Raw genomic sequence first — 12,749 nt, forward strand, 5'->3', positions numbered from 1 at the left:
CTAACAAAACGTTTGGTTATATTTTTCTTTTTTTCGTGGCGAGGTTCTAATGAAATATCGAATGTCGCTGATTGAAAACCACTGTTGATAATCCTACTATGATAACAGAATTATAGGTACTGAATCTAACGTTGCGTAATTTACGCCAAATAATTCTTTAATCCTTCAAAGAATGATGTTATCATTTTATTATTAATAAATGATTTTGAATATTTATCCTATACAGTGTTCATGAAAATATAGTATGAAGTGCGCGAAATTTAAAAAATGTTATTTAATCACTTTTTTTTATACTGTAAAAGAGTCTTATACTTGAAGAGTTTCGATCTGAAAGATAATCATACAAGGTTAAGAGGTGATCCTATGTGCAGAAATAAATCGAAAATGTAAAATAACATTTTTTTATACAAAGCTTAATTTTCGTGAAAATCGAGTTTAAAAAATTGGTTAGTAATTTAACTAATTATTGGTTAGGTACAAGTCACCAATCAGTGGATAAATAATGCGCAAATAGGTAAAAAATGTATAGAATAAAAGTTTTCTGTTTAGAGTCTCGTTTTTAAGAAAATAAAGTTTGGACTGGTACGGTAGATAAATTTTTTAATTTAATTTTCTATTTCTCTTTTCAATTTTTAATTTTAACTTTCTTGAAAACGAAGTATCTTATGAAAAATACATTCTGTTGCTTTCTTTATGTGAAATCGTTACCGATTGTACTATGATTGCTGGATAGCAAATTTTGATGCATTCATAGGAAATTTAAAGCGCACAAAATGCACATAATACGTGCAAAAATGCAAAAATATATAAGATATTCAAAGTATAGTATCCTTTACGATGTTTAATAGACAAGACAATTTTCTATCTTCTAAACAAGTTCCATTTTATAAAGTATATTTACAAAAATACAAATTTGCATAAATACTCGCAGTCTAATAATTACTGAAGTATCCTGTATTGTTCTCATTGTAGATTGAAAAATTGGGTCAATAAGGACATTCAAAGTTTACAACGTCTCTAATTTTCGACATAGTCGCGTGATGTCGCCCGGTTTGCTGCATCGACGAAACTTGGGGAAGTTTCTAAGTCCCGCGTTACGGGTCTATAAGTGCACTCATCGTTATATTAATTGTTTGCAGGGCTCCTGCATTGGGGTCAACTCTTCTTGGTTCGAATGATTTATTCCTCCGCTCTACATATGAAAAAATCAGAAATATTCGCGGTTTGAGGCGTCGGATAACAATTGAAATTGAAACAATCGCCGTTTCGTTATCATAAACGACTCAAAGGGAATTCGTGGATGATCGATAAAAATGTTTCTTAGTACATTCGATACGCAAGTCAAAACGTTGATCCTGTTCAAAACGAATATTTAATACGAATTCAGTTGGTAAGCATTCCGAGACCAGTGACGAAGAGAATAGTGTTGTTACAAATGTAAATAGAAAGAAGAATAGATTCAAAGCTTTTGCAGAGAGAGGGAAGGGAAACGAATTAACCGCGCGTGTGTGTGTGACTACAGAAGTAAAACTTGGAAAGGAATTTTTTTTATCTCGATAGACACGAGGAAACGAGAAAGAGAGAGAGATAGAAGGAAAATAAAAAAAGATGGAAACGAAATATGTCAGAGCTTGAAATGCTGCATGACGAAAATTCGTTCGTCGTAACGAGCGTCCTGCGTTGATTTGATTTTTTCTCTTTCTCTTTTTTCCGTTCATTAGTGTGCGCCACAAGCATTATTTTTATACACACGATAGTAGAAATCCCCGTTGGTAGTGGCCAACCGTGACTAGCAGTGTTTTGTTTCGTTGATTAAACGATCGATGCTACGATGTCTTGGCCCTCGTGTTACACGATCTGAAAAAGGGGTTTGTGGCTTTTCTTTTTTTTCTTCTCGTAATTATTCGTCTCGTTCATTGGAGCGATATGTTTAGTTAAATAACATTAAACGTTAGATCTCACGATTACTCCGGCAAGACTGTCTGTAAGAAATAAAGAAACTATCCACAAAGGAGAAGATATTCGCAGACAAACAAGAAGTGATTTACAAAGATGGCATCGTCTATGGTGGCTGTTCCTTCTGGAACAGCTTCGGTTCCAGCTGGAACTGGTATCACTCAAAACGAAGATGTGGAGAATGGGAATGTGTTTACTGAACGAAACATAAACACTGTTACCAGCTGCAGCGAGACCTCCAATCCTGGTGATGCCTTGGAAGAAATAAACTGTGGCTCAGGTGAATCAGGTGATCAGGAATGTGCTATTTGCATGAGCAAACTTTGTTCTCCACGAGTGCTCTCTTGTCTTCATGTGTTTTGCGAGGCTTGCCTGGATAAGCTTCTGATGGACGAGGCAGGTGACTCTAAAGTTAGCTCTGTCCTAATCTGCCCGCTCTGTCAACAAGAAACTTCCATTAGTTCTAAGGGTGCTGCGTCACTGACATGCGATTATGTTCTAACGAATATACTTGACATGTCCGCGATTGAGAACATGGCTGTACTCTGTACCTCGTGTAAAGCCAAAGAGAGTGCGGTTGCACGTTGCTCGGACTGTGCCAACTTCTTATGTCCGAATTGCAACACCGCACACCAGTTCATGCGTTGTTTTGAAAGTCACAAGGTCATGGCCTTTGAAGATTTAAAGCAATCCAACGAAGCTATACCAATACACAAACCTATTTTTTGTGAATACCATCCTGCTGAAAATATGAAATTTTACTGCTACACGTGCCAGGTAATTAGCATGCCTCCAAATTCCTTGATTTTATGATAATTTATTAAGGATTGTAGAGTCCATACACAGTATGGACTATGAATAGAATTAAACCTCCTATTGTATTATTATTGTTAAGAGTACTGGTATAAAGATCAAATATTATAAAACCCACTTTATTAATTGTTCAATTTAGGAACCTATATGCAATGAGTGTTTGCTTATTGAACACAAAGCTCCAGAGCATCAGTATGAAAGACTAGTGGATGCAGAACCACGCCAGAAAGAAGAATTAATAAAATTGATGAATGAGAGTAAAGCAAGAATTGCAGACTGTGACCAAGTATCTGCACAACTAGAAAATGCACTTAGTGAACTACAAGCACAACATGATCAAGCTAAAGATCTAATTGTAGAGACATTTCAGAGTTACAAGGCTGTTTTAGAGAAATGTCGAGACAATGCCCTGGTTGAGCTTGAAAAATTACATTCAGATAGGGAATTAGAAATAATGGACACGTTTCATAGGTTAGAGGAACATTCTTAACTTGGAACAAATATTATCTATATCTTTAAAACATATTTACTACACCATTGTTCATGTTTACAGCGTTGAAAAGACAGTGGAGAAGATAGAAGATGCTTGTCGTTTTACCTCCAGACTTCTTGAGCATGGTGATGCTGTGGAGATCCTTGCTCTTCGTCGTATCGTAGGAACACAGTTAATGAATTTAATAAAAAACACACCAAAGCCAAATGTTACATTTTCTATTCAATTTCAAACCGATTATAACCAGTTTGAAAAAGCACTGAAGGTATATTTATACTACATATGTTTAATTATATCTGAATGAACAAAAATACGTTAATGAAATATATAATTGTAGGAAGTCTTTGGTAAATTTCATACGGAAAGCACACCAGTAACAAAATCCACTCCAGAACCAATTACAACTATGTCAGGAGTTTCTGCGAACCAACAAGTTGTTCATAGTTCAATGGGCTGTCCTCGTTCTATTAGTACAAGGTCTCCCATTTCCCTTTCTACATCAATGCAATCCTCCTTCGAAGGTGACCCTTCATTTGTTATACCTCCAACGTCCAGCCCTCAAAATATTCCACCTCCACCACCTTCTGTATCTCTTCCTCCAGGTCCTATTCATGGACTTACTAGTATTCAAGAATACAATCTACAGCAGTTAGCTAGTCTGGCGGAAAAAGTCGAAATGGTTGGAGACACGAACGTAGTTGGGCCGAGTTCGAATCCTAGTCCAACGCCGTCTTTCACTTTAGCAGATTTATTTGCCGGCGATCTTAGTTCTACCAGCCATGCAATTAATAATTTGCAAGCTCTTGCAAAATTAGGAAACACACTTGGTAATCAAGGTATGGGGTCACTGATATGAACTATTTTGTGTCTCCTCTCTCTCTCTCTCTCTCTCTCTCTCTCTCTCTCTCTCACTACTCTACTTCATTTTGTTTATTTCCAGATCTTGGCAATCCTACTATTAATGGTGGTAGTGGTCTAGTACTAGGGAGAGGTCCTTCGCCAGCCATTGTGGACACACCAAACTTGAGTCTAACTGCTAATAGTCTTTTAAATGGAGGATTTCAATCATTATCTTCATCCACTTCTACCATACTTTCACAGGGTGCTGGTAAAATCTCTCTGGACTATTGTATATTTCAAATAAGTCAAAACGGTTTGATTACATATCGATATTTCTTGTAGATGATTTAAGAGGAGACTCCATGCATAACATGCCTGTAGTAGTGGGAAATACAGTTGGCAATGTAACTGGTTCCGGTTCTGGAAATTATACTCATCCGCGTTCGAATAACACGAAATTAACTCCTATGCAAATTAGGTGTAAATTTGGACAGTTAGGTCCCAGTAAAGGTCAATTCAGCTCACCTCACGGTTTTTGTTTAAGTGCTGATGAAGATATTATTGTTGCCGACACGAATAATCACAGAATTCAGGTACTTTTTTCAATATTTGAAAATTAGCCAATTTAAATTCTCTGCTCGTATTAATATTCGAAATCTATTTTTAGATATTTGATAAGACTGGCATATTCAAATTCCAATTTGGTGTTCCTGGTAAGGAGGAGGGCCAATTATGGTACCCTAGAAAGATCGCCGTGATGAAAAACAGTGGAAAATTTGTTGTTTGTGATCGAGGGAACGAACGATCGAGGATGCAGATATTTACAAAAAGTGGTCATTTTATCAAGAAAATAGCAATTCGTTACATCGATATTGTAGCTGGCCTAGCTGTGACTAGCGAAGGCCACATTTTGGCTGTTGATAGCGTATCACCGACGGTGTTTGTAATCAGCGATACAGGAGAGTTGTTAAACTGGTTCGATTGCAGTGAATATATGAGAGAACCAAGTGATATTGCAATTAGTGGTAAATAATTCCTTTCATATTATATTTGGCTATATGGTGTGTTTATGGTGTGTGTTGTAAACTATACATATAAACTTCTTTTGTTTTCAGGTAAAGAATATTTTGTTTGTGATTTTAAGGGACATTGTGTTGTGGTGTTTAACGAGGAGGGAAACTTTTTGCGTCGTATTGGCTGTGACAATGTAACAAACTTCCCAAATGGGATCGATATTAGCGATGCAGGAGATATATTAATAGGAGACTCGCATGGTAACCGTTTTCACGTGGCTGTTTTTTCAAGAGATGGTTCCTTGATTTCCGAGTTTGAATGTCCATACGTCAAGGTAAACGTCCCAAAATTAATCACACGTCCCATTAACTTTCTCTTTTCTGAACAGAGCAACCTTTAATTAATTGAGACTAATTAAAGGTTAGATTCTTTTCGTATCAAACGATCACCTGACGGAATTTCGCAGGTCTCTCGATGTTGTGGCTTGAAAATAACCTCAGAGGGATATATCGTAACTCTGGCTAAAAATAATCACCACGTCCTCGTGTTGAACACTCTTTACATATCATGAAGCGAAGAGGCAGACCAAATAAGTATGTCGTAACTTTCTTCAGCGAGTGGAATTATCTTGGTGAATGTCGCTCTACTCTCAACGAAGAACAAATCGATTAATACGAAGAAACAAACGAAAGAAAGAAGAAAAATATCCAATATGCCCGTGACATTGAATTCTTTGAGATTTGGGCCTATCCAAGCAATAGAATTACAAACGAGTGCAGCATGCAGCTTTAATAGTCTGTATAAAAGAAAAAAAAAATGGAAAAACAAGTATAAGTGCGTCCCTGTTTTATGAAAGTAACAACGTTCGAAAGAAGAAATAAAAATAAAAAAAAAATTAGGTAAACGTACGTCTCCGACCAAAAAACAGTATAAATAGTAATTTAGCGAAGTTGCATTTGGTAAACTGCCAAGAAAAATTAACATGAAGAAGAAAAAGAAAGAAACACAGTTGGGCAAGGAGTAGCAGAGAGAGGAAATTGGAAGAAAGCCGAATTGGATCGCTTCGACCGGAAGTGGAGGAGGAGATGTGGAAGGAAGTTGCAGAACAGTAGCTTTCCGTCACAATCGGTCACATCATCTTCGACTTCGTCAGTATTTTAGGTATGTTTATAAATCAAATTATTCTAGTCTCTAATGAGCACTGTTTTACACACTGATTTTTCAATCCGTACTCGAAGCAACGTGTATTTTTAATCTGGTGGTATTACGAAAATGTGTGATAAAAGTGGCGACAAAGAACGAGTGGAAGGAAACGAGAAATTAATAAGACTTTTTCTTCCCTACGTTACTTCGAGATCTATTTGTAGATACACTAAGTTTCTAAGATTTCGTTAAGAATCGTTAAGTAATCTAATAAGCATGTTGAGATACGAAAAGGTTACGGTTATTAGAAGAAGTAAATAATAATACAAATTCCTGTGCTTAACGTTGCGGTGAAGACAAATGTTGCATGCTGCGACACATGGTAGTACTTCCTGCTCTTATCATATCATATCTCTATTTAAAACAAACAAATAAAAAATGAAAAAAAAATAAAACGAACAGAAAACACATCCAGTACTCCTCGTTACGGCAGACACGAAGCTTAAACAAGAAAAAAGAACAAAAACTGAAAAAAAAAGGAATAATACGAGCTATGTTCCTGGTGATTCTTCTCCGTGCATTTGAAAATTAGTAGTTCAGAAAGAGTAAGAAAGAAAAGAGGAATTTTATGGGGCAATGTTAAAGTAGAGAGAGAGAGACAGAGAAAAAGCATAGAAAGATACGTTGAAAATCAAACATTTAATTGTCTTGCGAGACGAGGAATCGTACACAAATTACATTCGAGAAAATAAAAAATCGAAAATAATTATTCTAGACTTGCCACTGATAATAGATCCCGTTTGTGCATTGTTAAAAGAAACAGAAAAAAAATATATAATAGGCGAGGCACGTAATGGTTACAATATTTACTCAGGATGCTTTATTATGGTCCACCATATAAATACAATATATATACATATATATGCGTGTGTGAATTATTGGTTCGTGGTGCTAGAGAATAATAATATATCCATACCATGTAAATGTATTTGTTACAAAAATTACAGAATCGTTCCGAGATTTAACAATGCTGTGGAATGATCATGTAATATATTATACAAGGTTCATAAGTAAAAATTATACCACCGGTATCATAGGAACAATATCTTTATCTATGTATAAAAAGATTAAAAAAGGAAAAAAAATTGAAAAAACAACGTACAGTTTGCTAAACAACTTCTATTTATGTATATATAATTAAACATGATCCGTAAGAAAAAAAAGATGAAAATCCATGTAAAACACATACATATATATAGAAATACACATATTTTTTAGGGTTGTTTACATGATCAGCCTTAAGATTTAATTGAAACTATAAAACAAAAATATAAATGCAATGTGTATACAATATATATATATATATATGTATACACATATATATACATATATATATATATGTATATATACGGATATATCTGGCAGATCGCTATATATTGTATTATAATTACCTACAATAACGATTGAATGTGAATAACTATCTTGCCATACCAAATGTTAGAAAGCACATCCATATATATATATATATTTCTACTTGGATAGCTTTGACAAATTTGTTTTTCGCATACAAATTGGCTATGCTAAATAGAATTGGTTTTAAAGAGATGAATGGCTAGTTAGTGAGGAAAATGGGAGGATATGTTTAAAACCTCAAGGAGAACGGTGCGAAATTGCAGAAACGCTATAATAGAGCTACTCAAAACAAAACAACAGAAAAAAAAATAATAAATCTGCGCGTAACATTTGTAGTAAATTGCACGAAGCCTACGTACGTACACCTAAGCTAATAAGTCGTAATCATCTTTTATTATTAGAAGTTTTAATTTTATATATATTAAAGAAAAAAAAAGAAGTAATTCTGAAGTATTTAATAGTCATGGTTAGTAGAGTTATATAAATAATGCCTGTGATAATAGTATCGTCAGGATAAGTTGTGTCCTTACAGAGTCTTTGATGTCGTTGCAAGGTAAATATTATTAGAGGTACCGAAACGAAATGTTGTTAGCGAGACGCCTTGTGGAAGGTGTATTTCTGTTTAATGCACAATAACACCCGATACAAAGCCATCGAATGGTCTCTAATGGTATGTATGAATTATATACACAATACACAATATGAATATAAGAAAAGAGAAGCAAAAAGATAATATTGAGAAAAAGTAAAGAGAAATATGTTGCAAACATTTTTGCCAGTCGTATTTGAAGACAAAGAAGAAGAAAATAAAAAATGGACTCATAGTGTAATGAATGGATGACCATTAATGAGAGGGTCTTTTACCTCACAAAATTATTATATTACGCTCACTTGAATATTTTAGTATATAGATTTACTCTATTTACATATTTTTATCTGTGGAAGACTACTTGGCTAATTTAGGCCACTGTTGAAATTCACCCCTTATTTGCCTTGATGTTTAAATTACAATAATAATATAAAAGGAAAAAAAAAATGAAACGGGGATTACATGTTACGTAAATGGTAATTGTGATAGATTTTTTGATGATTTTTACAATCTCAAAAGTCTTATTATCCTAATATGTATAGAATTATAATAGTCACTCTCGACATAAAAACTACATAAAGAAAACTCTGCTTACATTGTTAAAGAAAAATAACTAATAATTATTAAATGACAAAAAAGTAATGAATATATCACCTTATTGTAAGCAGTTTATAAGAGACAAAAGATATATATACTATCAGTCTATTAAAGTAAACGTATTCAGATATGTTCTACGTATTATACTTTTATCTGATCTAATGTTTTTATTGCTATAAAAAAAAAATATATATATATATATAAATAAAAACAGTTTCCAAGGCCTTTTTAGATGCCACCTAAATATACTTCTTCGACACGATTTCGGTTTTTGTAATGGTTCTTTGTGTTCGTTTACGATGACGTGCTATCTATGTGCAGCTTAAAAGAAACACAAAAAAATAGAGAGGGGAAAGAGAGAAACAAGAAATTAAAATTCATAAAAAAGGTGTCCATTGTTTTTACGATTCGTATCTATGATATCTTTATAACAATGAAGAACAAATTTAATTAATTTAACGAAGGATTTAAAAATTTTTTATACAGTAGAAAAGGCTCATAACTATTGATTCGATCATTCCTATGTATCTATTGACGAAGGAAACATTTGTTTCGTAAGTATAATTTGGCGATTTAAAAGTGACGCGTGATTTCAAATTCCCATTCGAACAAATTCTTGTGTTTATAGTGTAAATATTTGGTTTTATGTTTTCGACATTGATTAATAATCGGTGTATTAATTAACAATGTGTACAAGAATGAGTTGCTGCAATTGTAAGAATGTGTACGAAAGAGAAAAATATACACATCTGACAAAAGCCGTTATTTGTCAGCCGTAAAAGATGATGTAAAACAGGAAAATTGTGTCGCATAGTCAAAACCAAAAAAAGCGGAGGGTATGCTACGAACAAGGAAAAAAGATACGAAAAATTAAATATATAAAATATGTTCCTGATTTTGAAGATCGCATCACATTTAAGTGATACAATAAAAATAAGATTACACTTGCGAGTTTTTTGCGGATATCGCGTCGGGGGGCACTTATATATATAATATATATATATATATACACAGGTAATATATGATATATACATATACACATTAACGATAGGATTTAAAATGAAAAAAAAAAAAAAAAGGTTGCGTCATTAACTGAATTCTAGCCTACGGTTAATCATAGTCTTCCTAGAGTTGTGGAAAAAACAGAAAGAAAAAGAAAGGTTTTATCTTTACACGATTACCGAGTTTTTTTCTATCTAAGATCCATGGCTATCCTGGAAGTCGAACCGTGATCTTTTACTATAGCCATAAAGGAGCGTAATAAAATAAAGAAAGTTATTACCCTCACGGTGTTTATGCTGATGAGAATTGGCAATCGAATTGATCTGCTTGTGAGAGACATTTTATCGAACATGACTTAAAAGTGTAACTATAAAATATTAACTTTAAAAACAAAAACAGATGGAACGGAGATGTTATAGGTGAAGGGAGAAATAGGAGAAATCGTACATGCATAGGTACATACATATATTTTTTTCCTTCGAGCGTTATTATTCGTCGTGTATTTGTACAAAGATCTAAATATAGCGGACATAGGAATTAAAGGAAACAGAAGACGAGTTCACAAAGGTTTAGGAACCGTATTTTTATTAAATTATTCATGTGGAATAAGTGCGTTTTCCTTGTTGCTTTTTTCCTCTTTATTTTTTCTTCCTTTTAAAGTGGCATTTTTTTTCATCGCTTTACTCATTTCTTGTAGGTCGTTTTTAAGTAATGTTAAACAACTATTTTTTTATCTTCGTCGAGGCATTAATGTGTGTTCTTGTGTCGGTTGTTTAAAAGAAAAGAGGGCATATTTATATGTATATATTGTCGTGTTGATTTTTTCCACATTGTTAAAATGTTGGGTGCGTGCATTTTACCATTTCACATGACGGACCTATTGTAAAACGGGGACACCACTTTCAGTTTTCCATTTTTTTTCTATTATTAATTAATATGGCATCTCGTGTGGGGTTCTTTCTGTTCTTTTTCCTTTTCCCCCCATAACTTTGATATTTTATATCATTATTATTATTACAACTATTAATAATATTATGAATACTACTACTACTACTACTACTACTACTACTATTATTATTATTATTATTATTACTATTATTATTATTATTATTATTATTGCAATTTTTTATTTTTGTTTCCTTTTTCCTTTTCTTGATTTTTTTCGATCATTGTTACCACCTTGACCCACGATTTTCGTTTTTTTTTTTAAATTGACAAATTTCTTTTATGTGTATTATTTTATTTTTTCTTTTTTTTAATCATTCAAATCTACATTTTTTTTTGTTTTCTTCCTCTCTCCAATACTCAAGCCGAAATGACGAAAGACAAAAAAGATTTCCTTCGTCTCGTTGCCTCTCGACCCGCCAGTTTTCAACAACTTATCTTACATTTCTTCTTTTCATCTTTTTTTTTTTTTTTTTTTTAATTCAAATAAGTGTGCGAACGCTCTTGAACGGCTCTTATTACTATTATTGCTATTATACTTATTACTGCTAATATTATTATATTATGACCATTATTACTATTTTTTAATAATAGCATTAATTTAAATATAGTTAATCGTTAAGACTTTACATTTTTTTTTCTTTTTATTTTTTGTGTTTTGCTTTTTCAAGTTGAAAAAAGACGATGTGTAGATCTCAAGACAAACACTGAGGAAAGTTTCTCGATTTACAGAACGGCCATTTTTTTCATACAACTTCCTCTCTCCTCATTCCGCCTTCGTTAAATAATCATTTTTAATCTTTTATTAGTTGGCTCGATTCGAGAGGAAACGAGATTTTGATCGTTCTTCATCCGACAAAAGAAATTGGGAGGCCCTCGCTTTGAATTTCTCGCCAATTCAGGCCGCATAGTTTCCGCCGATCTTCTTTTTTAATTTTTATCGTTAATTTTTTTAAATCCTCCGCAGACTTTTACTATTCGCTACGCGTAGTGAAATTCTTTAGTGCCAAAAGAAAGACTAAAATGAAAATAAAATAAAAAAAAAAAATAAAAGAAAAATAACAAAATGAAGTTTAAAAAAGCGAACGACAGACTGCATAATTTAACGAACGGAACGAAGAGGAATAGAAGCACTTCGATCGCGATCATTTTTCTCCTTTTTTATGTTTTATTTGTCATCGATGTTTATTTAATGATGATTTGTTCGAATTGAGTTCCATATATATTATAAACATTAATAAGTAAAAAAGAAAAAATAAGAATACATGGGGTATCGTTGGTTCTAGAGTAATAAGAAAAAAAGAGAAAATATGAAGAAAGGAGCAAAAAAGAAGGAAAGAAAGAAAAGAAGAAATTATTATATATATATAATATATCTATATATATACACACAACAATTATAAAAATGAAAAAAATGAGGAAAGACAGAAATATTAAACGATTATAAAAAAAATCCTTGCTTAGTCAGTTAAAGTACAAATGTTTAAATGTATTCTATGATTAGGTAATAAGTATAAAAACGAGAGAGGAGGCGTGCGTGTGCAAGCGTGAAAGGGATGAGAGAAAGAGAGGGAGAGCAAAACGCGTAGTTGCGTATAAACTTGGTTTCATTCCTTACTAAGCCTCTGATATAGCTTTATTTATATTTGCATTAGTTACTTGACGTTTAATAATACTTAAAATGACAGGACGGGCTGATAGAGGGCGAAGTAAAAAGAAAGAAATGTGACTTCTTTTTTTTCTTTTCTTCGTTTCTTCCTACTCATTAACATATGATATATAATATATATATATATATATATTATATATATTATATATATATATATATATATCCACACACCTAATATGTATACAAAACCCTCGTTTTACTTTGATATTAATTTTAACGAGACACGCGTTCCTTTTTTTTTTCTTTTTTTTTTCGGAGATGTTTTCTTTGACATA

General features: G+C 32.8%; 1 protein-coding gene and 1 long non-coding RNA gene across 8 annotated transcripts; one reads left to right on the forward strand and one right to left on the reverse strand.

The window, feature by feature from the left end:
- Positions 1-193: 193 nt before the first annotated feature.
- On the forward strand, positions 194-10,050 carry LOC122576511 (B-box type zinc finger protein ncl-1-like). 7 transcript variants are annotated; one of them, XR_006319780.1, is made up of 12 exons: positions 194-386; positions 973-1,868; positions 1,956-2,733; positions 2,909-3,240; positions 3,323-3,527; positions 3,600-4,098; positions 4,203-4,370; positions 4,445-4,695; positions 4,770-5,127; positions 5,218-5,450; positions 5,583-9,872; positions 9,962-10,050. XR_006319780.1 is itself a non-coding variant. In XM_043746917.1 (12 exons), exons 4-12 carry the CDS (start codon positions 2,053-2,055, stop codon positions 5,685-5,687), a joined length of 2,832 nt encoding a protein of 943 aa, XP_043602852.1. In that variant the 5' UTR covers positions 194-386; positions 973-1,390; positions 1,475-1,868; positions 1,956-2,052; the 3' UTR covers positions 5,688-5,987. The 7 variants fall into 7 exon arrangements, 4 of the variants coding, with proteins under 4 accessions (XP_043602852.1, XP_043602853.1, XP_043602849.1 ...); XR_006319781.1 differs by having other exon boundaries at positions 5,583-9,412; positions 9,487-10,050; XR_006319782.1 differs by having other exon boundaries at positions 5,583-6,277; positions 6,355-10,050.
- Positions 4,382-5,069, reverse strand: LOC122576522. Its single transcript, XR_006319785.1, has 3 exons — positions 4,928-5,069; positions 4,628-4,842; positions 4,382-4,522 (listed from the first exon to the last, which is right to left on the reverse strand). It is a non-coding gene; the product is annotated as an uncharacterized LOC122576522 (long non-coding RNA).
- Positions 10,051-12,749: the final 2,699 nt, after the last annotated feature.

The sequence above is a fragment of the Bombus pyrosoma genome, linkage group LG16 (genome assembly GCF_014825855.1).
Source record: "Bombus pyrosoma isolate SC7728 linkage group LG16, ASM1482585v1, whole genome shotgun sequence".
Taxonomy (NCBI): Eukaryota; Metazoa; Arthropoda; class Insecta; order Hymenoptera; family Apidae; genus Bombus; species Bombus pyrosoma.

Excerpts from the sequence above, each read along its gene's own strand:
- LOC122576511 (XM_043746917.1), top strand. The coding sequence starts at position 2,053 with ATGGCATCGTCTATGGTGGCTGTTCCTTCTGGAACAGCTTCGGTTCCA. Across the intron at positions 3,241-3,322 it reads ATAATGGACACGTTTCATAG|CGTTGAAAAGACAGTGGAGA; the intron begins GTTAGAGGAACA and ends TCATGTTTACAG. Across the intron at positions 4,099-4,202 it reads AAACACACTTGGTAATCAAG|ATCTTGGCAATCCTACTATT; the intron begins GTATGGGGTCAC and ends GTTTATTTCCAG.